We start from the raw sequence: 21,709 nt of genomic DNA on the forward strand, positions 1-21,709 counted from the left end.
CAACCTCTAACATACTTGAGGCTCCTTTTTTATCCCAAAATGACACTCACGTATAGTCCACTGACATCCCACGTTTTTAAACACACACACACACACACACACACACACACACACACACACAAAGCGACTTAATGCCCAAACTGAAATATAACAGAGAAATGAGAAATGAGAAGAGAGTAACATCCTAGTGCACGTGCTGCGGTTCGTGAAGGCGCGGGCAGGACCGCGTGAGGGGCTGTAACCAAGTCGTCCGGGATTGACTGGTTTGGGCTCTCCGGGAAGTGAGAGGCCCGGAGCCATTTCAAGCCACACTTGCGCGGCAAAGAACAGAGCTGAGCACACGGAGGGAGCACTGCAGTCCGTAGCCACTAATGAGGTGTCGTGTCCCGAAGCTCCCCGGGAATGCGGGGCGGCAGGGCGGGGGCAGGATCGGGGGTCTGCGAGTCACGGAAGATGTGAAACAGGCTTCACTGCACAGATTGCTAGACATCCAGGTCGCCTAATGCCAGTGGCGTCACTTCCAATCACGGCGACAACCAGAAACCGAGCCCTCCGCTTGTCCAACGCGCCCAGGGGCAAGAGCACCCCAGTGGAAGGCCACGGAGGCAGGCTGTCGGGACACCATGGAGGTGCCACCCCCCCCCCAGGCTTGCACACGACAGAGCTTCAGGAGGCAGAGGAGGAAGGGGTCTCGTCGTCCAGGCTCTGCCCCGGGGCCCAGGACCGACCTCACCTGCCCTCAGCCTCCCCCATGCAGAGCGTGTGGCACCGGGCCAGGGCCAGCTGGCGCGGGAGGCAGAGTCTGAACATGGAAGGCCGGCCGGTCAGGTGGACTCAGCCTTCTGGTTCACGTCCCCTTGATTCCCAGTTCCCCCTCGTCTTCCATGCAATGGCAAGGGGGCTGGACACCCCTCCAAATGCTGCTGCTCCTGTGAGCAAGACGCCAGCAGAAGTTTGGCCAGACTCAGGTGGGGGTGGGGGCAGCAGTACCTGAACAGGATACGGGCATCCCGAGGCTGGGGCGCAACAGGTGAGGGTGCAAGTGCTCATCGGCCTATCATTTGTCACCAGTGCCCCAGGGATGGCCTCCCATTTCCCAAGCTTCCTTCAACTAGGCCTCCTGTGTCCACATCCTCCCATACCCAGGGGAACAAGGGCTGTGGGCAAGAACTGGGGGGCCAAGGGGGCCCAGACTGGCCCCATCAGTGTGTGGCAGTCCCCATCCGGGTGGGGTGCAGATGGACTAAGATGACAGGGGCCTCTGGTTACCCCCAACTTGGTGCACAGTGGCCCACTTGGCCCCCAGAGCAGGGCATTCAGTCTGCAGAGAGAACCCCCTGCACCCACCCAGCCTCGCTGCACAAAGTGGGAGCTCCCGTGAACACATGACTGGGCACACAGGACACCCAGTTCACGTCCCACTGATGTGCAGGTTCTAAGGTTGGCACGTGAAGAACTAACGTGTATCCAGAATCGCTCTCCAGAACCTCCCCTTGCAGAGGCAACATGTTAGATGCCAGCACGCAGACCTTCAGCCCATCCAACTCAGCAGCTCTCTTCTCCAGCTGGGAAACACATCTGTTTCTTCAGTTGGCTGTGCATGACGGCCACTGCCCCTCAGAACCGCCCCAGGGGGAGGAGCCCAGGCTGCATGGAGAGGTGGCTTGCAGGTGTCCCAGCCAGCAGCCACTATCCACAGCCAGACCTCAGGGTGAACCGGCCTCCCACCAATAACCTCAGCTGCCCCCACCTGCTCCAGAGCCCACCCAGCCTTCACATCTTCCAGGTGAGATCCCAGATATCACAGAGCCAGACATAAAATATCTCCACTGTGTATCTGAAATCCTAACCCACAGAGCGGGGAGGGGGGAGGGTGGGCTTTGTTCTTGATGCCTTAGAGCACTCTTCGGGACACATTAAGAGGCAGCCGGTTTGTAGGATATCTTTCAACATCTGAATAACGCTCAGCTTGGCAAAAGGCTCACCCTAGCAGTGGCCCAGCAGAACTGAGACAAGCTAAAGGGAGAGGCAAAATCAAACCACACGCTCCATCGGGGCGAAAGCTTGGGAGACCAGGGGCCACTTAAATTATCTGTTCTAAAGAAATGTGTGTAGCTGGATTCTCGTAGGTTAAACACATGATGATGGATTCCTCTAGATGAGCTCTGGAAAGCTTGACAGGTGATACGTTGAACTGTCTAGAAGGACATACTGGGATTTGTATATGATCGTCCAATGTAGCCAGTCACTCAAGGACCTCATTTGTCCTCCTTGGGGAACAAGAGTGCAGGCTCTGGAGATAGCTGAGCCATGTCAGATGATGGTGCAGCCACAGCAGTACCGCTCAGGGTAGTCCACCACATACACCCTGTGGTCAGTGCCATAGATGTAGTAGACATAAGTCTGTCCTTGGTACCAGTAATGAACTTCTGTGAGGGGGATCAGCTCAATGGTCTGGCGCTGGGGAGACAAATGGGCAAGAAAAACTTCAGTGTTCTATTCAAGTCACTTGCCTGCTCGAGAACCTCCAGTAGCTCCCTACTACCTGTGGGATGAAGTTCATACTCTGGAGTTGGCCTTTTGGCTCCCATGTGCCCTTCTAGGTGTCTCTCCTATTACACTTCTTCACACACGCTAAGCTCTGGTCCAGACTAACTTCTCAGCTTTCGCCACCATCTGATTCCTTGTGTCACAAAGGGAGGGTACAGCCATCCCCGGGGGAGTCCCAGGATGTATGGAAAGCCACCAGCCAAACAGGACATCTTTCAGAAGCATCAGTTTTTAGATGGGGAGGAAGGGCAGAGAAAGGTGGAAGATAAAGTCATTTTAAGCGTTTCTATATTAAAACAGCCATGGAGATATTAGGGAGTAGATTATACAATTTGAATGAAATTTTAAGGTAAAACACTGACACTAAAGAAATTCCAAAGTCTGGTGGTCTGCCTCAGGCTTTTTTCTCAGGACCCTCCCTCACCACACTCTTGCACTGACCTTACTTCAAGAGAGGCCTTTCTCAAATCCTCCCTTTCTTTTAGAAGCAGGGAAACTGAGGCCTGCAGGCTCATGGAATTTCAGGTTTGGAAGATGATCCAGGTCAAGCCCCAGGGGTTTAATGCTCAAATCCCCTCCCAGCACCACCCTGTACCTAAGAGCCTGGGCGCTCACTCCACCAGCAGAGTGGTCCTAAAGCCCCTTATGCCCCCACCCCTGCTCTGAGCACTTGCTCTACTACCTCCCAAAATTGTGGGGCCGTGAATGGAATGGAGGTGACACTACTAAGACACCCACCTCCATCAGCTTTGGATGCTGCTTGGTTAAGGGCAGCTGCACACAGCTAACGTAGGAAAATTATTCCTAGTCACTGAAGCTAAGCTTCCTTGGGGATGTGGTCCAGGCTCTGCATCAAAGCCCCATAGTTCTTCCGCACAAGATGCTTCTTTGTCCCAGACTCACATTTAAGGGTTCCCAAACCCAGGGGGAGGTGGTGTGGACAGCCCAGGGCCGGGTCCTTTTTGGGAATTTCAGGAAGTTCCACTCCTTGGGGACCGTTCCAAGTCCCCTCACTCTGTAGGTGACGGTCCAGGGGCCGCCGGAGAAGGGGAAACAGGCCAGGGAGCAGATTTTGAGAAGCGGGGTTCCTCACTCCACTGGAGGGACAGCCAAAGGGCAATGCGACATTGTGGCCGGAAGAGGGGACTCAGAGTCTTCCATGAAGTTCCCTGAGTGATCTCATACTTGCTTTTTCTAGGAAATGGGGATCAAAGCTTCTGTGCCACAGAGCTGCTGAGATAACCAGAGAAGACCCGGAGACCTCCTGTATGCCAGAAAGTGGTCTCTAAGTGATAATTTTGGAAATCACAGATAGAAGACCCCTCTGCGACATTTTGTTATAGAGGGCATGAAATGGGGACCAGGAGACAAGAGAAGGTGGGAGCCCACGTCCCTGCTCCAAACGCCTGGGCAGACGGGTCAGGATCACTCTCGTTTCCAGGCTTTTCTACCAGGATCAAACAGGAAGCAATAGCCATACCACTCCTTTCCTGCCTCCATTTGCTTCTGATCCAAAAGGCCTCCAGAAAAAAAAATTTTTTTAATTTAATTTAATTTTTAGAAAGGCCTCCGGGTCTGAGGCTACAGATTGGTTAGGACATCAGCTGTCATCGAGTGGCTGCCTTGTGATCAGCCACGGATCTGTGTGCATGCACACCTTGGCCATGACCCCAGGACCAGCAGTTTCCAGGTCTGAGAGCCATGGCGGGGGCACCGTGTCGTGACAGGCATGTCTCCGGCTGACTCCACTCGCTAACTTCTCACTCCTGAGCAGAGTGATCTTTGCCTACAGAGGCAGGACCAAAAAGGTTCACCAAAGAGCCCTTCGCTCCCGCTGCTCTGAGATGTCCACCTGCCCCGGGTTTACCCTTCCCGCCTCCAGGACTGGTTCCCAGGGGCCCGTGTTGCCCAAGTCAGGACTGCGCTATAGGGGATGTACTCCCCAGGGGGAAGCCTGGGGACATCCGGGCCTGCCACCGACACTGCGTGATCTCGGGCAGCTCACTCCCCCTCTGCAGGCCTCAGTTTTCCCAGCTCCCACATCAAGGACCCCAAAAGGACTCAACTTGTCAGTCTCCGTAGTCAAAGAGGCTCAGAATAACCGCGAGTGTCTGCAAGCTGCTGAACTTGGGCCTTTATCTTCTTCCCCTTCCCGGAGTATGTACCTCAATACTGGGGTGACCCACACCATTAATACTAGTGAGGCAAGAGCAAAGTCCCCCAGGGACGATGCTCTGGGGGCTTCTATGGACAATGTTCTCGTCTCCCCCGTGTTCCCACAAATCTGCTGCTTCTCTGCTACTCACAGCCCATCGCTCTTCCTCAGGGTCCTGTCCTTGGATACAGAACCCTCGCACACAGGAGCACAAGGTGCCTTGGAAGTTGTGCCCGATGACTGGATGGTGCCAAACAACAAAAGGCCAGCTCCCTCATCTGCAGGCACACGGTTGCTGAGGTGTAACCGGTGCTCAGAGCTCCGATGGGATGGGGCAGTCACTGATCCCTTGCCACACTGTGCCCTTGTGTGACCCCTGCCACTCCGGCTCTGGCTCCCCTACTCCTTTACAGGCTTTTTCTCCTGGGAGCCCTTTCTTGATAAATGTCCTGCACACAAGCTCTCATCTCGAAGCTGCTTCTGCAGACCCCAATCTAAGGCAATGTCCAATCCAGCTCATTTTAAAGATGAGGACATTGAGGCCCTTAGAGGGCAAGAGCGTGGCTTGGGGCCATGAGTCATGCGCCAGAGCTGGCAAGCAGGTGCTACCCTGGTAAATGAGCTGTCCCTGCAGTTTCTGGCCCCAAATCCCTGTCAGCTGACATATCCCAATAAACCTGCACTGGCTTTGAAGGAGTTACGTATCTTGAATGCAGTGAGTAATCACCTTAGGCTTGGCACTAGGGAAGTGGGTTCTGCTCCTGGGCTCTTCCACCAAGAAGCTGTGTCACTTTAAGTGAATTACTTCTACTCTCTGAGCTTCCTCTGATTTACTGGGAGACTCATGGGTTTGGGCTAGGCAGGGGTAGCCGACAATAGCCCACAGGCCAGAGCCAACCCATCAGCACATACAGTATTCCTAGCATTTTTTTTTTCAGCTAGCTTTTTTTTTTAATTTATGATAGGCACACAGTGAGAGAGAGAGAGAGAGAGGCAGAGACATAGGCAGAGGGAGAAGCAGGCTCCATGCACGGGGAGCCCGATGTGGGACTCGATCCCGGGTCTCCAGGATCGCGCCCTGGGCCAAAGGCAGGCGCTAAACCGCTGCGCCACCCAGGGATCCCATTCCTAGCATTTTTAAACTTTTGTTCTCAATATGGAAAAATTAGAAAGTTTCATATAAAAATCAGGTTTTTTAGAAGATCTGAAATCTCTGCCCCTGTGCCGATGCAGAAGATGAGTGGCGGCCCACCCCTCTGGATAGGGAGGCTCTCCCACCCATGATTTCTGAGGCCCACTACAGCTCCAAGAGGGGCATCATTACTTTTTAATTAAATGTATCTTTTTCTCTCCTGCAAACAGGGGAGATGTGCAGAGAGAGAAGGGGAAGTACTCGTTGCAAAGGGACCAGAAGGAAAAGGGGCATTTTGAACACCAGGTTCCAAAGCAAATTATTGCATCTCTAGCAAACCCTGAGGTGGTGCCAGCGTCTCCTTTTCACTCATGAGAAATCGGACTTCAGGGAAGAAGTAGCTGGGCTACGACCACATTGAGACACAGGAGAACCAGCATATAAGCCCAGACTATAAGACTCAAGGAGCCGGGGCGCTGGCCATTCCCTGGCCAACCCCTCTCCCCCGTCCCCGGGTCCCCCCAGACACCTGCAGCCGCGACCACTCAAAGCCGCAAAGCAACACCGCCACCTAGTGGGCCTCCCAACACAGCACCGGAGCAACCCTTCCCTGGAAGCCATCCCAGCCTGGAGACGCCTGGGATTTGCAAAGTGCTCCCAGGGGCAGGACCTGGGGCTCCAGACTTGCCTACCACCCCGAGGCTTGCACTTTTCTTCCCCATCTCTGAAGATGCTAACCCACGGGGTTAGAGTCAAACTTATGCTGAGCCACGGTCCTGCCTGAAACCCTACGATAGCTTCCAGTTGCTCAGGATAAGAATCCTGCTCTCTGTGTCCAGGGGTCCCACCTGCCCCTGAGGCCCCACACTGCTCTGCTCTCTGCCCTCCGGCCACATGGCTCTGGTCAGTGTCAAGTACTCCCTCCACTTCCTAAACCGGGGCTCCTGGGATCCCTGGGTGGCGCAGCTGTTTAGCGCCTGCCTTTGGCCCAGGGCGCCATCCTGGAGACCTGGGATCGAATCCCACGTCGGGCTCCCAGTGCATGGAGCCTGCTTCTCCCTCTGCCTGTGTCTCTGCCTCTCTCTCTGTGTGTGACTATCATAAATAAATAAAAAAAAAAAATTTAAAAACAAAAAACTAAACCGGGGCTCCTTTCCGCCACCCTTCCCCTAGCCGACGCCTCCCTCCCTCCTCTGGAAGGGGCCCCCAGCAGAGGGAACAGCCCATGCCCTCCTTCATGGGACCAGAGGGCCGGCCCCAGAAATCTCCCAACGGGCCCTAGCCCCCACCCCACTCACCTGCTGCAGGACTCGGGCCCGGGAAGCCAGGGCAGCGCTGTGCTCCGCAATGCCCCTCTGGGAAGCCAGAGAGATCTCCCGTAGCGGGAAATCCACAATGGGGTACACCTGCCAGAGAGATGCAGTCGCCTCGCTGCCCTGACCCAAGGTGTCAGCACCTGAAGCCTTGCAGCTCTGATTCACAGGGGGCAGGAACACGAGCCCAGACAGGAAAGGGCCCGAGGCCACTCAGTGTTTAACCTCCAGGGGACTTTGATTAGGCACCTGCCCGCCTCGGGCATTCCAACCAAGAAAGGGGGGCTGTGGGCAGAGATGACTCCTCTACCTGCACCCCCCTGCTGCCGTCTGACTCAGGCTTGGGGCGAGCAGGGGGTGCTCCTGAGGGGCCGATGCCTGAGCTGGGCCTTTAGGAAGCCACACTGATTTGGGGCAAAGGAAGGAGTCTGAGAATTACTATTCCACCATAAAAAAGAAGGAAACCCTGTCCTTTGTGACAACATGGATGGACACTGAGGCCATTGTGCTAAAGGACATAAATCAGAGAAAGACAAATACTGTAGAATCTCTATGCTGAATCTAAAAAACAAACTCACGGATACAAAGACAGATTGGTGGTCGTAGGGGAGAAGGTGGTGGAAAGGGACAAACTTAGTTATAAAGTCGGTCAGTCCCGGGGATGTGCCGTACATCTTGGTGACTAGACTTAATAATACTGTGTTGTATATTTGAAAGCTGCTAAGGGAGCAGATCCTAAAAGTCCTCATCATGAGAAACTAAAAATCGTAACTATGTGGTAAGATGTTAACTAGACATTGTGGTGATCATTTCGCAACACATACAAATATCGAATCACTGTGTTGTACACCTGAAACTAATACGGTGTATGTCAATTATGCCTCGATTTTTAAATATACATGCTATAAAGTGAGAAAAAACAGCCAATCTGAAAAGGCTACTTACTGTAAATAAAAAAAGAGAGAGAGAGAGACAGGGAGAGAGAAAAGGAGGCTGAGCACCTGGCCCTCTCAGAGAAAACAAGCCCTCTCAGACGTCCCATAAAGGCCAAGTTTCCTGCCAAGGCCTACAGCAGAGGTTGGCAAATTTCCTCTGTATAAGGCCACATAGTAACTATTTTAGGCTTTGTAGGCCATCGGGTCTCTGTCTCAACTACTTGACTCTGCCCTTGCAGCAGGAAAGCAGTCACAGACATATGTCAACACACAGGCATGGCTGTGTTTCAATAACACTTTATTTATAAAAGCAGGCCAAGGGCCAGAGTTTGCCAACCTCTGCCCTGCAGGACCCCCCGATCTGGCCTCTGGCACCTCTCATGTCTTAGCTCCTTACTCTGCACAACCCACATCCCTCCTGTCCCACTGCCTTGTGCTGCTCCCTCTGCTGGACACCTTGGCTCCAGAGTCCACAGGGTCCACGCCCCCACTACACACTGTTCCAGTCTTTGCCCAGGGTCACCTCCCAGCCGCCCCCCCGAAACCCCACCCACTCCTGTCTCTTTACCCTGCTGGCATGTTTTCGGTGACCCTAACCACTCTCTGACATGAGGGCAAGACATGACTACCTTCTCCCTTCACCAGACTATGAGATTGACCTGGGCGAGGGTTTTGTTTTACGGTATCCCCAGGGCACTATCCCCAGAATAGCGCCTGCTAGGAGAGGAGGGTCTCGAGCTTTGTGTCAGGATGTGGAGGGAGGAAGGAAGGGGGTGAGCAGACAACTGGCCCCGCGGGGTCCCAGCAGGCTCTCCCCTGCTCAGCCCCTCTGTTCCCTCCCAGCCGGTCTTCCCATGAGGATGCAGCCCTCCAGGAGGGGAGAAGGAGTGGGGGGGGAGAAACCCAGCTTCCTTCGTGATGGTTCAAAGCCCCCCTTACCATGGTGTTTTCATCCTTAAAGAGGCTTTCTCCTTTGGCTTTAGCAAGGAGCTCCCCAGGGCAATTCAGTCGGTGCTCAGACACAAACTCAAACAGGGTGTTCTTCCTGGAGGTGACGAGCGTGAGGAGCAGAGCACATGGCACGTTGGGTTAAGAACAGAGGTTTGCAATCAGCGCCAGGCTGGAGGGCTTGCATTACTACTGCTGGGGCCTCGGGAAAGCTCTTTAGCACCCTCATCTGTAAAATGGCAAACCGCTAGAGTCCTGACAGTTCTGTTCTAGCGCCTCATTTTGTCCTCAGCTGCGAGGCGCTTAGCACGGTGCCCACAGGACAAACCCATCATGCACGGGAGCCTTCCCTGACGGGGGCATTTATGACACAGGGACTCTGTTCCAGAAGAGACGGCCCAGGCCTCGAGTGGCTGCTGCACTAGAAAGTGGCGATGTCAGAATTTGAACCCAGGTCTGTCTGTTGTAAAGCACGCCAGCATCCAGCCACCCGACCCCCTTTCCCAGGGACCTCTCCTCTTCCCAAGGTGCCTGAAGCCCTCTTCTCCTGGCACGAGTCCCTGGACCAGGAAAGCCCCAACCACCTGGAGTTCTCCACAGAAACCAGTCCGGGCCATGTCCCCCGGGGACCCCCATCAGGCCACAGTGCTGAGACACTGCCACATACCACATGATGACCAACTGGATGAAGTGCAGCAGTTTCTTCTCCCCCTTGCAGGTGGCGCAGGTCTTGTTTCCCCTCCCTGAGCATGTGCTGCACCTGAGGGGGGCACGTGGTCAGCACCAAACAGCTGCTGCGTCCTGGTGGCTTCTCGAGGGCTCACCCCAAATCCTCCCTCATAGAGGTGGACTGAGGTCAGCATCAGTTGCTTCCACCTGCCCACCATCCCGACCTCCTGCTTCTGGTGGCAATGCCCCTGTGTCCCTTCGAAGACCACCCTTTTCCCACCCTGATCACCAGATTGTGGGGTTCTGTGACCACCCCTTCTGTGACTGGCCTGGGACCTGGGTTTGGCCAATCAGCTTATTCCATCTGTCTGGCCACAGTGGCTGACACACAGATGAGCACACATGAGTGCACCCGGGTGAGTGCAATGAGATCTGCCCTAGAACTTTGTTAGAAACTATCAGGAAAGGGACATCCTCATCTATTGAGGTAACGAAGCTTGGAGTTATTGGTTGTCCCTCTGTCACCACAAGAGACAGCATGCCTAAGAATGAAGCCAACACAAAGAAAATCAGGATGAGGGATGGAGACAGAGTCCTGGTGACTTTGTTTAAGCACCTGGATCCAGCTGTACCTGAAGCCATCCCTGAAATATAATCCTGGACTTTTCTGTTCCAAGGGCAGAACTTTTTGTTAAGCTCATTTGAAATAGGATTCTTTGACTTGTAAACAAAAAAAAAAGCTGAGCTTCTCTCCAAATCAAAGACCTTCTTTATCAACCACAGGTGGCAGGTCTGCCAAAGCTTTGCTCTCTGGCTTCTTAGAAGGATGGCCTGGGTCAAAATGAATCAAAGGTATCATCAACCAACACAACTTTGAATAGTCTCACTCCTCATGGTTTCCTGTTTCCCTCTAACGATTTATAAATAAATACCTTAAGGACACGATTTACAAAATGCAATAACCCACTATTTGCAAAGCACTGTGAAGAGAGATGGAACTTTGTTGATTGTTTAGTCAATCAACCAACCTTCCTTGATGTCTCCACTCAGGCCCCACAATGAGTTATAAATAAGGGTTTGCCTCGGTCCTGATCCTCAGAGGGTTACAGGTCTCACCTTTGGGTGGTTTTCTGTGTTCATTTCCCACCACATGTGCAGTCTCTCCTCCTTAAAGCACCCCTTCCCTTCCTCCCAGCAGTGCCTCGTTCCTTACATCTGGCCCCTAGACGAGGTCTAGTCTCGTCTCGAAATAGCAAGCCTGGAGGAAAGCTCACCCAGTCCACAAATATTTACTGAGCACCTACCAGGCACAGCACCCTGGGGCATAAGAGTGACAAGACAGGGCACCTGACTTCCCTCCAGAGGAGCAGACAATGAAAAGCAAGAAGGCCTGGAAGTGAGAGCTCGTCAGCTCAGCGCTGGGGAGACCCACTCCTACCTCCGCCTGCCAGACCCTGAGCACATCTGACACCTCCGGGACTGCTTGGCTTTGCGCTTGGCTCCGCTGCAGGAGGAGCATCTCACCTGCGGACACAGCACAGCCTCAGCCCTGCCGGCCTCCCAGGGAAGAGGGGCAAAGGGCATCTGGAGACTCAGTTCAAATCCCAACCTGGTGACCCTGAACAAGCCACTTCCTCTCCCTGGGCCTCAGTTCCTTCATCTGTAAGATGGGAAAGGTGGACGTTGTGCACCTCTGGGCCTCTCCAGCTGTAGCCTTCAAAGATGCTACATCCTCACATCTGTGTTTCTCCTGAGACACCATCTTCCCCTGCTCCTCTCTGATTCCCCATGACCCCTGAGAGTGCACCCTGACCAAACAGCCACGGCCAGACAGACTCAGAAGGGGGGCAGGCTGGCTGAGTTGGGGATGGGGAGTTCTGTCTTGGAAAGGCCTCCAGGCTTTCCAAGAGTGGACTCTGGAGACATTGCAGGGAAAGCCTGAGGGAGGAGGGAGAGGAGGAAGAGGAGCAGGGGTGGAGGGAGAAAGTATAAAGACCGCAGGGAGGGGCTCCAGGAAGGCCGAGAGGAGGCATATGGCGGGAGTGAGGGTACAGGAGACAGAGGGGGCAGGACGAGCCATAGGTGGGCCCCATAGGTGGCATGTGAGTAGGCAAAGGAATGCACGCAGCAGATGGAAGGTGGGCAGAGAAGGATGGGGAGGGCATGGCTTAGGGTGGCAACTGGCCAATATGTGTCCAAAAGATCAGAGCGAAAGGAGAGAGCTGAGGACACCTGAGGAGCATGGTCTCACTCCCGGGAGCGTCAGCAGCCTTGAAGTTTTCTGAAGAGAAGCCTGATGGTGCCAGGGCCTGGATGAGCACGTAGGGACCTGTACTAGGTTGAAGACCGGCTCCCTCCACCCCCAACCATGACATTTACACCCATCAGAACCTCAGAATTGCCCTTGTTTGGAATTAGTCCCGGCAGATGTCATTAGTTAAGATGAGGTCATGCTGGACGAGGGTGAGCCCTAGATCCGGAGCCTGGTACCCTCAGCAGAAGGCCTGAGGAGACCTGGGACACACGTCGGGAGAAGGCCCGGGACAAGAGAGGCAGAGGACGGAGTGGGGAGCCGAGGGTCAGGAGCGGCTGCAGGCACTAGGAATGTGGCTCGGGGTCTCCCAAGAGAACCAACCCTGCTGACCTCTTGATTTTAGCCTTCCAGCCTCCAGAATGTGAGAGAAGGAATATCGATCGTTTTAAGCCCCCTGGTAGCCATAGGGCACTAACACCAGGTCCCCATCCATTCTGCCCCTCGGAGCCCCCTGAACTTCACCTCAGGCTCATCACCGCTTACTACATGTGCTGGTCACTTGTTGGTCTTCCCCAGGACAGAGTTCCCCCAAGAGGGTCCCTGCTGGAAAGGCCCTCAGCTGAGTCCTCTTATAGGGCCCAGCACTGAGTGAGTGCTCAGTCTCAGGGAATGTTTGCAGACAAATGAGAAAAAGAGAGAAGAATTAAAATCGTGAACCATAAACCATCCAAGGGAACAAAGGCCAGTAGCAAACAGCCGATCCGACTTGCCCATTTTACAGGTGAGCAAATGGAGGCCCAGAAAGGGAGGATGACTCACCTCAGGTCACACTGTTAGTGGGGGAGCCCCAGGCCCCCAGCCCAGCCCTCCATCCCCACAGGGCCCGTCCTCCTACAAAATCATTAATTCACCAGCAGCCACACAGGACTCACCATGCCGGCCCCATGGCAGCCGCTGCACTTGTAGCGTCCACGCCCATGGCATTTGTGACATTCCTGAAAGTGAGAAGCCCTCCTTGGCTCCAGTCTCCCAAGCACCAAGGCCTCCTGATGTCAGCAGCCCCACACCCACCCCATGGCGTCACCAATCCAAACATAGGTACAGCCGTTCAGGCCCAGCCTGGGATGATGGCCATTCTCACTTGACTAGGATTCCAAAGGCCTTGAATGCCAAGCCAAGGAGATCATGTTACCATTTCCTGAGGGCCCCAGCCCAGTCTGTTCTCCAAGCTCCCCGTCCTAACTCATGCTCCCAGGCTAAACCACAAAGGCTGGTGTCCTTGGCCCATTGGGCAGCTAAGAGGTCTTTGGGAATAGAAATCATAAAAAATGCACAGCATTTCTGTGAAAGGCAAAGAATGAGCTATTGCAGTCTAATCCCTGAATCAAAACAGCTTTTCCACTCCTGAGAAAAGAATAGAACCCTCTCTTGACCTCTCAAAGTTCTCGTCATCACATGATGCTATGAAAACTCATTGGAGAAAGTTACATACTTGATCAAGTTCTACAGTGGAGATGAGAACATAATAGGAAGGTTCTCATCTGAGGTTTTGTGATACATTAGTCCAGCCTCACTTCGTGTCGTGATTATACTTCCATAAGACGGGATAGAAGTCAACTCTGTCCCTTTACTGAAAATCCAAATAATGTTTGAGATTTGCTTTATATCCATTTCATTCAGCACTTCAGCTGTTTACTGTCAGGCAAAAATAAAAAAAAAATAAATTTAAAACACTCAGATGGTCTTAGGAATGTGAACACTTACTGTTTAAAGCTGGTGACAGTTTGGTAAATGGAATCATCCCTTCGCTACGTGACGCAGGGAGGGGCTCCTCCCTAATTACTCCCTAATTACTCCCTAATTTGCATGGAATTTTGTATGGGTCTATATTCCATGCTCTGGGGTTCCTTAGAATTCGCCTTATGGACAGCCACAGCATGAACCAGCAGTCTGCATTCTGGCTTTCCTTTCTAAAAAGAAAAGGTTTGAGGAAATATGTAGTGTCTGGGAAACCGGCTCAGAGAGAAGGGCAAAGACGCCAACAATCATGTTACCTTGACCACTGACGAGTGAGGGACTTGGAACTTCCTCGTGTCTTCATGAAACATCGGGGGGACCTGGACCCTGATGTCCCAAAGTCTGGGGGAGGTCCCTCTTTGTGGCCCATCCACTGACTGGTCTGACACAGAAAGGGATCATTGTAAGGCCAGTGAACAGCTGCAAGGACAAGCTTTCATTTATCTACCAAATAGTATAGAGCCTTCACTTGATGCCAGGCACTAGGCAAGATGCTGGGCCAAGGGACGGGTAGACAAGGGGCCCCTCGGAGTCCATGGTTAAGCACCCAGGTGTTGGAACTGAGCAGACCTAGTCTGACTCCTGACTCTTCCTCTTCCTAGCTGCGTGACTCCAGACAAGTTATTTTACCTCTCCGACCTTAAACTCTCTCACCTCCAAAATGAGAAAATAGATGGCACCTGCCTACCAGATAGGATGGTAGTGAAAATTAAATAGAAGGCATAGAAATGCTTAGCACAGGGCTGGCCCGTGAGACAGATCAATAACAAGAACCACCATCACAACTGTGACCATCCCCACCTCCTTCCCCTTCCTCGTCCCCACTCCTCCATTCAAGGAGGTGCGGCACAGCTACAACCACGATACAACGTCATGGGATATGTGGGGTACTTTGGATAAGAGCTGCATGAATGCTCTGAAAGCCCAGAAGACTGACTCCTTCTATTGAGGATGGGGTCAGCAGGTAAAGAAATCCTGAAGGGCTTCATTAAAGAGGTGACACAGGGGGCACCTGGGTGGCTCAGTGGCTGAGCATCTGCCTTCGGCTCAGGTCCTGATCCCAGGGTTCATCGGGCTTCCTGCAGGAAGCCTGCTTCTCCCTCTGCCTATGTCTCTGCCTTTCTCTCAGTGTCTCTCATGGATAAATAAATCTTAAAAAAAAAAAAAAAAAAAGAGGTGGCACAGCTGCTGAGTCTTGAAGGATGAACCAGAGATGTCAGCAGAAAAGGAGGGGCTTAGGGCTTCCCAGAGGGAACCCTCAGCCTCCAGTGGGGTTCAGCAGCAGGTGGGATGGCACAGCAAACAGGGTCCTAGGGACTCTGGGAGACACTGGGGGCGGCCTCCAAGCCAGGCAGATGCCCAGGCACACACACTGCCTTTGTCTGTGGCCAGGCGGCACCAGTCTGTGGCCAAAGGCAAACACTAGACTTTTTTAGGTCCTCCTGCAAACCGCTTTCCGGACAGGAAGGATTTGCTGAGACCAGCACTGGAAAGCCCGAGATGAAAGCCCACCCGCTCATTTCACAGGGAATGGGGAGACCGAGGCTGCACGCAGAAGAGCACCTTATTCAGGGTTAGTGGCTAAGACATGTCCTGATATTTTCCACCAGCTCCTGTCAGATTTGCTCCCAGTTAAACTGAATTCACTTACTAGTAAAGGGTTGATATGTCCATTCGCTTATCCTTGATTCGCTAAAAGTCTCTAGTCGATACTACAGAGGAAAAAACAGACCAGCATGTTCACACTCATGCCCTTTAAGAAGACAGCATGCCACAGAAAGAGGACGCTTCCCCCCTGCCGAGGCTCGGAGGGGAAACTGGAAGACCCCCTGCCAGCGCGACCAGCTGCTGAAACAAGACTGCACCAGGGATGTCTGCTCCAGATCCCCCCAGACAAGCAGGGAGATCAGTCAGCCCCAGGAAATCTCTCCTGACGGGCTCACAGCTGGGGCGATCTCAGCCCCCCATTTCTTTTTACCCAGAAGTGTTCTACAAAGCAAGCTGTGGAGCAGCAATTGCTCTTTGACAGATGAAGGCCGATGGAATCTGCTTCTCCAAACATCCTCTTTGCAGGAATTTTTCCACCTGATGTCAAGAGCCTCCTTCTTGATCGCATCCACAAAAATCACAAAACAGTGAGGGATCTTGGACATCAGCTGGCTCCTCCTTTGACACTGGAGGAAACAGAGGCTCAGAGAGGCCAGGGGACTTGCCCCAGGTCACACAGCGACACAGGAGCCTCCTCCCCCAGCCTCCCACTCTGATCTCTCACCAGAGGGTGGCTGTGCCAATGACACTAGAAAATAGGAGTTTTAAATCTGTCCCCTTGGCCCTGTCAATGCAAAAGGTGACATAGGTACCTGCATGGTCTCAGTACCAGACAGAGGATTTCCCTGGAGCTGCAGGCCCAGGGGGATGATGAAATGATTCGTTGGCATAGATGTGACTTGGGGGATCAAGGGAGTGGACAGAGCTTTCTCGGCCCACCCCTCCTGGCGGTGGGTTAGTCGTGTGTTTCAGGACATGGACTTTGGTACCAGCAAGAGAGTCCCAGCCCTGTCACTTCTAGCTGTGTGTTTGGGGCAAGTGGCCTTACCCCTCTAAACTTGCAGCTCCTGCCTTCAACTGGTGACCCTAATATCCACCACATGGGGTCACCCCTGAGGACTTCGTAAGACATACATGTAATGTGCTCCCCCCGATGGCCAGCACATTCCAGCTTTTCAGCAGCTACAGACCAACAAGGGCTTCAGCATCACCACTATTCATAGACACCACCCCCCAAGACTCCTTGCACCCGTTTGACATCACAGAGGCCGCCCCTAGGGGCCCGCCAGGCCCAGGCCCCCTTACCCTGCAGAGGGTCTGCTGCTTGAGCTCCTGGATGACGAGGTCCCCGGCGGCCGCGCTGCCATAGCAGCATTTGGAGCTCACAAAGCTGAGGAGGGCTTCACGAGCCACCTCCTCTGTCACCGTAGGGACTCTGCTGGGGACAGAGCACAGAGGGAGGGTCTCTGGAAAGGAGCAGCCAGCACCTCTGGATGCAGATGAGGCCGGGAGAAAGGGAAGGGCCCGGCCGCGGCCCATCACACTCATGAAGGTCCCGGGGCTCCCCCCGGGGATGGCAGCTCTGGCCCCGGGGGGCTGTGTGAACCCATGCCCGCGGTGGGAGCACAGTAGCTCCTTCTAGAGGACAGCAAAACTGCATGAGCTCAAGCGCGGGGCTCACGGGAAGGGCGGAATCTTCAACCCAAACACACACATACACACACTCACATTTTGAAGATGAATTATGCTATTTTACAGATGGGGAAAACTGAGGTCTGCAGAAGATGTCACACAGCCAGGAGGAGGCAAAGTTAGGCTAGACCACGTTCCTGCCCTTGGAGACCTTGACCTCGGGCAGGAGCTGTGAGCAGTGCCCACCGGAAGACCCCAGCCAGGAGCTACCTGACTGCGGTGCCGACACAGAGCACGGTGGGCCGCAGCGGCAGTGGCTGTGAAGGCAGCAGCAAAGGCCCCTTCCTTGGCAGTCTCCCTGGATGCCTCCCCCTCCTCCTAGAAAACCCTCCGCCCAGGCCCAGCTGCCATGTCCCCTCCTAGCGAAGTCCCCCGCTGCCAACACCTCCAGGAAGCAGGACCTCTCCTCCTTCCTCCTCCCTCACATCTTCTTTCTCCGCAGCAGCCCCACTCCAAATGCCCGTCTCAGGCACAGCGATGTCTCCAGCACCCCTGCCTGTGCACAGAGGGGCCTGCGTGCATGCACCCCGGGAGGTGTGGGCCTGGAATGGCCAAGAGTGCTCCACGGAGGAAGTGGGGTCTGCCCTGGGCACGGAAGATGGGCGGCCAGGGAGGAGAAGGGGAGGCGCTGCGGGCAGCAGCGGGGCAGCAGCAGCCAGGAGACCCCTTGAAGGCAGGACACAGCCAGCCAGCCAAGAGGCCAGACCCAGAATGCGGGCCTGCACCTTCTGTCCACACCAAGCCGGCTGGGAAGCCAGAGCTCCGCCCAGAGTCCTGGGCCCGGGTGTCAGCGAGCTTCTCTAAAGGACTCGACAGCAAATATTGTAGGCTTCATGGGCCATACAGTCTCGGCCTCAATCACTCACTTCGGCTCGTGTGGTACAAAAGCAGCGACAGACAGTCAGTAAGCAAATGAGCATGGCTCGATTTACAAAAACAGGCAGTGGGTTGGGTTAGGACAGCCCCTGGTCGACACCGTGGTTCTCAACCCCAGCCTGGTAGCCAAACAGCCTGAAGAGCTTGGTAAAATCCACCTTCCTGGCCCCCGTCCCTGGAGAATCCGGTCCAGTAGGTGTGGCATCCCGATGCACTGTCAGGATTGAGATCCGTAGACCCTAAAATCCCCAAGGAGGGGCTCTGGGGAGGGGGGGCAACGGTGACGTGAGGGTCACCACATACGATCCTCTGTGACGGCACTCGCTGCAGCTCACCTGAGTTCCATGAATGAGGACCAGCACCTTTGGTCCAGGGGTCTCCCGGGAGCCTCCAAAGGTGGAAAGAATATCTGCCGACCTGGGGGAGAGAGGAGTCCGGGGCTCAACGGCCTAGCTCAAAGGCACAGGCTTTTGTGCGGTGAAGGAAGGAAAGACTGGCTGAATGTGCGGCTGGACGGGACGAAGGGAACGAGTCCCACATCCTAAGGCACCTAATGCGAGAAGAATGGTTCTCACACCTGCATGATCCCAGTCTTAAAGGACATGCATATGGTCACGGAATGTCCGTGGACACAGAGTCGTCCCACTCCTCCCCCCACCCCCCGACCCCCACCACCCCCCCCCCCCCCCGCCGATGGTGACAAGAGGTTTCCCAGGACCCTCCCCACCCCCAGGGGAGAGGCGAGCTGTCCCGGCCTGGCCTGGCTCGTTCCAGAGAGGTCTCCCCAGCCAGCCCAGGCCCCAGGAAGAGGCGGCAGAGCCAGGCGCTCGCGGACTTACCACCTCCTTGAAGAAGCCAGTCATAGCTGGGCAGTCTGTCCAGGAGCTCAGCTGGGGGCGCCAGAGGACTCTCGGCCTCAAAGCTGAGGTCGGCCACACCTGCGGAGGGAAGGCAGTCCCCAGCCTCTGGGAGGGAGGGGCGTCGCCGTGACAGCCAGGGAAGCTGTGCTCACCGGTTAACTAAGCCAGTCTCGCTCTGGCCCCCGTGGCACACACATTTGCAGGGCAGGCAGGGATGGGGCGGGGTGTGCTAGTGGCAGCACGAATAATCACGCTGAGAGAAGCGTTCAGAACGGCAGCTCCTGCTTGCTGGGCACCTATTCTGGGCCGGTCACCATGGCAGGTGCTTTATTTATTTCTTTTTGTATAGTTTTTTTTTTTTTTTATTGCAGTTCGATTTGCCAACACATAGTATAACACCCAGGGCTCACCCCCTCAGTGCCCGTCACCCTGTCACCCCAACCCCCCCCCCCCCCCGCCCACCTCCCCTTCCACTACTCCTTGTTCATTTCCCAGAGTTAGGAGTCTCTCATGGTTTGTCTCCCTCTCTGATTTTTCCCACTCCGTTCCCCTCCTTTCCTCTATAATCCCTTTCACTATTTTTTATATTCCCCATATGAGTGAACCCATATAATGATTGACCTTCTCTGGTTGACTTTCTTCACTCAGCATAATACCCTCCAGTTCCATCCACATCAAAGCAAATGGTGGGTAGTCGTCGTTTCTAATGGCAGGTGCTTTAGAAACATGATCGTATTTCAGGACCCCAGGAGACAGATACTGATTTAGAGATGCTCACATTTCTTCGATGCTTCTCTCATCAAGAGATGTATCTGTATCTCCTCGCCTTGACCCTGGCAGGCTTGAGACTGCTTCAAGCAAGGGAACACAGTGGAAGCAACGAAGAGACCACAGCTTCTACATCTTCCCTCCTGGAGCGCTGCCCCCTGAGCCGAGCTGCCGGGTCAGAAATCAGGCTAGCTTCCTAGGAGACCACGTGGACTACGTGTGGACCCATGGACAGAAGCCCAGCAGAGCCTGGACTTCCAGCCGCCCATCCATCCTGCCAAGCCACCAGGCACACGAGCAAAGCCATCAGGGCAGCCAGGCCAGCTGCCTGCTGAATACCACTGATTGACCTGTTATGGACCGCATGTCGGTGTCCTCCGCACATTCACACGTTGGAGCCCTGACCCCTGATGGATGGCATTACAAGCTGGAGCCCTTGGGAGGTGATTAGGTTTAGATGAGGTGGTGAGGACACAGCCCCTGTGGTGGGATTAGTGCCCGGGCAGGGAAAGAGGCTAGTAGGGCTCTTTCGTTCACTGCCCTGTGAGCACACAGTGAGAAGGTGGCTGTCTGCAAGCCAGAAGCAGGCTCTCACCAGACCCTGGGTCTACTGGCACATTGATCTGGGCATTCCCAGCTTCCAGAATTGTGAGAAATACATGTCTGCTGCTTAAGCAAGGCAGTCTATGGTTTGTCGCAGCAAACAACCTAAGACAGACCCTAATCGGTTATACAGGGAGCAGAAGGATCACCCAGCTGAGTCTTGCCCAAATTCCAGACCTGCAAAATCATGAATGATAATGAAATGGTGTTTTAAGGCACTGGGATGTGGAGTGGTTTTTTTTTTTTTTTATGCAGCTTCCTGCAATGGGCAGTCTTTGCTCTGGGACTCCCCGCAAACCTGAGCAAGACTTTCTTGGAGCTACACCACAGTCTGAGGCTCTTTCCTTCCCACCCTCCTCTCACGGGTGTCCACCTGCAGCATGGTCTGCCCACACCGGCTCCCTCTCCTCTTTTCCCTCCACATGTGTTTCCAAGGGACCTCTGACACATCTACTGCCATCTGGGTGTCTACTTCTTGGATGATCCAAACTGACGCATATTGTCCCATTCTCCTAATGAGGAAATGGGTTCAGAAAGGTTGTGGCTCACCCAAGATCACACAGCCAGTGAGTGACGGAGCTGGCTTCAAACCAGGGCTCGTTGTTCTCCAAAACCCATGTTCTTCCCACGTACCTTTCAGATATATGGAAGAATCATTCACTGTATATCTGCTGTTAAAAACCTCACCTTAGACTCCTGCAACTAATATAACACTATGTTAATTATACTTCTATTTTTAAAATTTAAATTTTAAAAAACCCTCAGCTTGGTCTGTCAGGCTATGACAGAGATACACAGCCCTGAATCTCTAAGGAGGAAAGCATAAGATAAGAACTGGCTCCCAGGGGGCACCTGGGTGGCTCAGTGGTTGAGTGTGTCTGACTTCAGCTCAGGTCATGATCCCATGGGATCGAGTCCTGCACCAGGCTCCCTGCATGGAGCCTGCTTCTCCCTCTGCCTGTGTCTCTGCCTCTTTGTGTGTCTCTCATGAATATATAAATAAAAATCTTTAATAAAAAAAAAAGAACTGGCTCCCAGAAACAGACAACTCATAAAGCACCTCCCCATACCTGCTGCTACTCCCCACCCTCCCACCTGGAGATACAGGAGGCAGGACTTCTAACTCCATTTAACATGAGGAGTCTGAGGCTCAAAGAGGTTATCCAGTATTCCTAGGATGCACAGCAGTGAAGTCACAGCAGGCTAGGGGCTCCTTGTTCCAGTTCCAGCACACTGAGCCACCCCCAAACCTATTCCCTACAGCCCCCCTGCTGGGAGACAAGAACTCCTCATCTCTGTCCTTGCAGGGGCCAATCTGATTACAGGAAGTCGACTTTAAAGGGCAAGCTGATAAATATGGCTGGTGGAAAGTAATTCTCTCTGCATGAAGTCACTAAACACATTCTGGTCACCAGCTGATCCCCCTCACCCCTTAGATCCCTTCTTTATTTTTTTTTTCTTTTCTTCTTCTTCTTTTTTTTTTTTTTTTTTAGCTCTTTAAAGCCTACAGCTCTTCCTCTCTACAAAAATAAAAAATATATGCCCTGTCGTTTCAAGTTCAATAAAAACAGAAGCCAGAAGAAGCAGCAGATCTTGTTCTAAGCTGGAG

At 53.7% G+C, this 21,709-nt stretch overlaps 1 protein-coding gene across 7 annotated transcripts in view; it reads right to left on the reverse strand.

The window, feature by feature from the left end:
* Positions 1-846: 846 nt before the first annotated feature.
* Positions 847-21,709, reverse strand: part of SSUH2 (ssu-2 homolog) — a 41,719-nt gene continuing 20,856 nt past the window's right edge. For 4 of the 7 annotated variants that reach the window (XM_041760562.1, XM_041760555.1, XM_041760560.1 and 1 more), the window contains exons 2-12: positions 18,709-18,807; positions 18,205-18,286; positions 16,607-16,736; positions 15,405-15,465; positions 14,011-14,135; positions 12,889-12,951; positions 11,141-11,226; positions 9,701-9,793; positions 9,025-9,130; positions 7,136-7,243; positions 847-2,460 (exon numbers count right to left, since the gene is read on the reverse strand). In XM_041760562.1, the coding sequence (XP_041616496.1) occupies positions 2,314-2,460; positions 7,136-7,243; positions 9,025-9,130; positions 9,701-9,793; positions 11,141-11,226; positions 12,889-12,951; positions 14,011-14,135; positions 15,405-15,465; positions 16,607-16,736; positions 18,205-18,215 (930 nt within the window). In that variant the 5' untranslated portion in view covers positions 18,216-18,286; positions 18,709-18,807 and the 3' untranslated portion in view covers positions 847-2,313. Of the gene's footprint in view, positions 2,461-7,135; positions 7,244-9,024; positions 9,131-9,700; positions 9,794-11,140; positions 11,227-12,888; positions 12,952-14,010; positions 14,136-15,404; positions 15,466-16,606; positions 18,084-18,204; positions 18,287-18,708; positions 18,808-19,507; positions 19,608-21,709 lie in introns of those variants that run through there. The other 3 variants (XM_041760559.1, XM_041760557.1, XM_041760556.1) reach the window with 2 other exon arrangements.

Source organism: Vulpes lagopus, chromosome 7 (genome assembly GCF_018345385.1).
Source record: "Vulpes lagopus strain Blue_001 chromosome 7, ASM1834538v1, whole genome shotgun sequence".
Classification (NCBI taxonomy): domain Eukaryota; kingdom Metazoa; phylum Chordata; class Mammalia; order Carnivora; family Canidae; genus Vulpes; species Vulpes lagopus.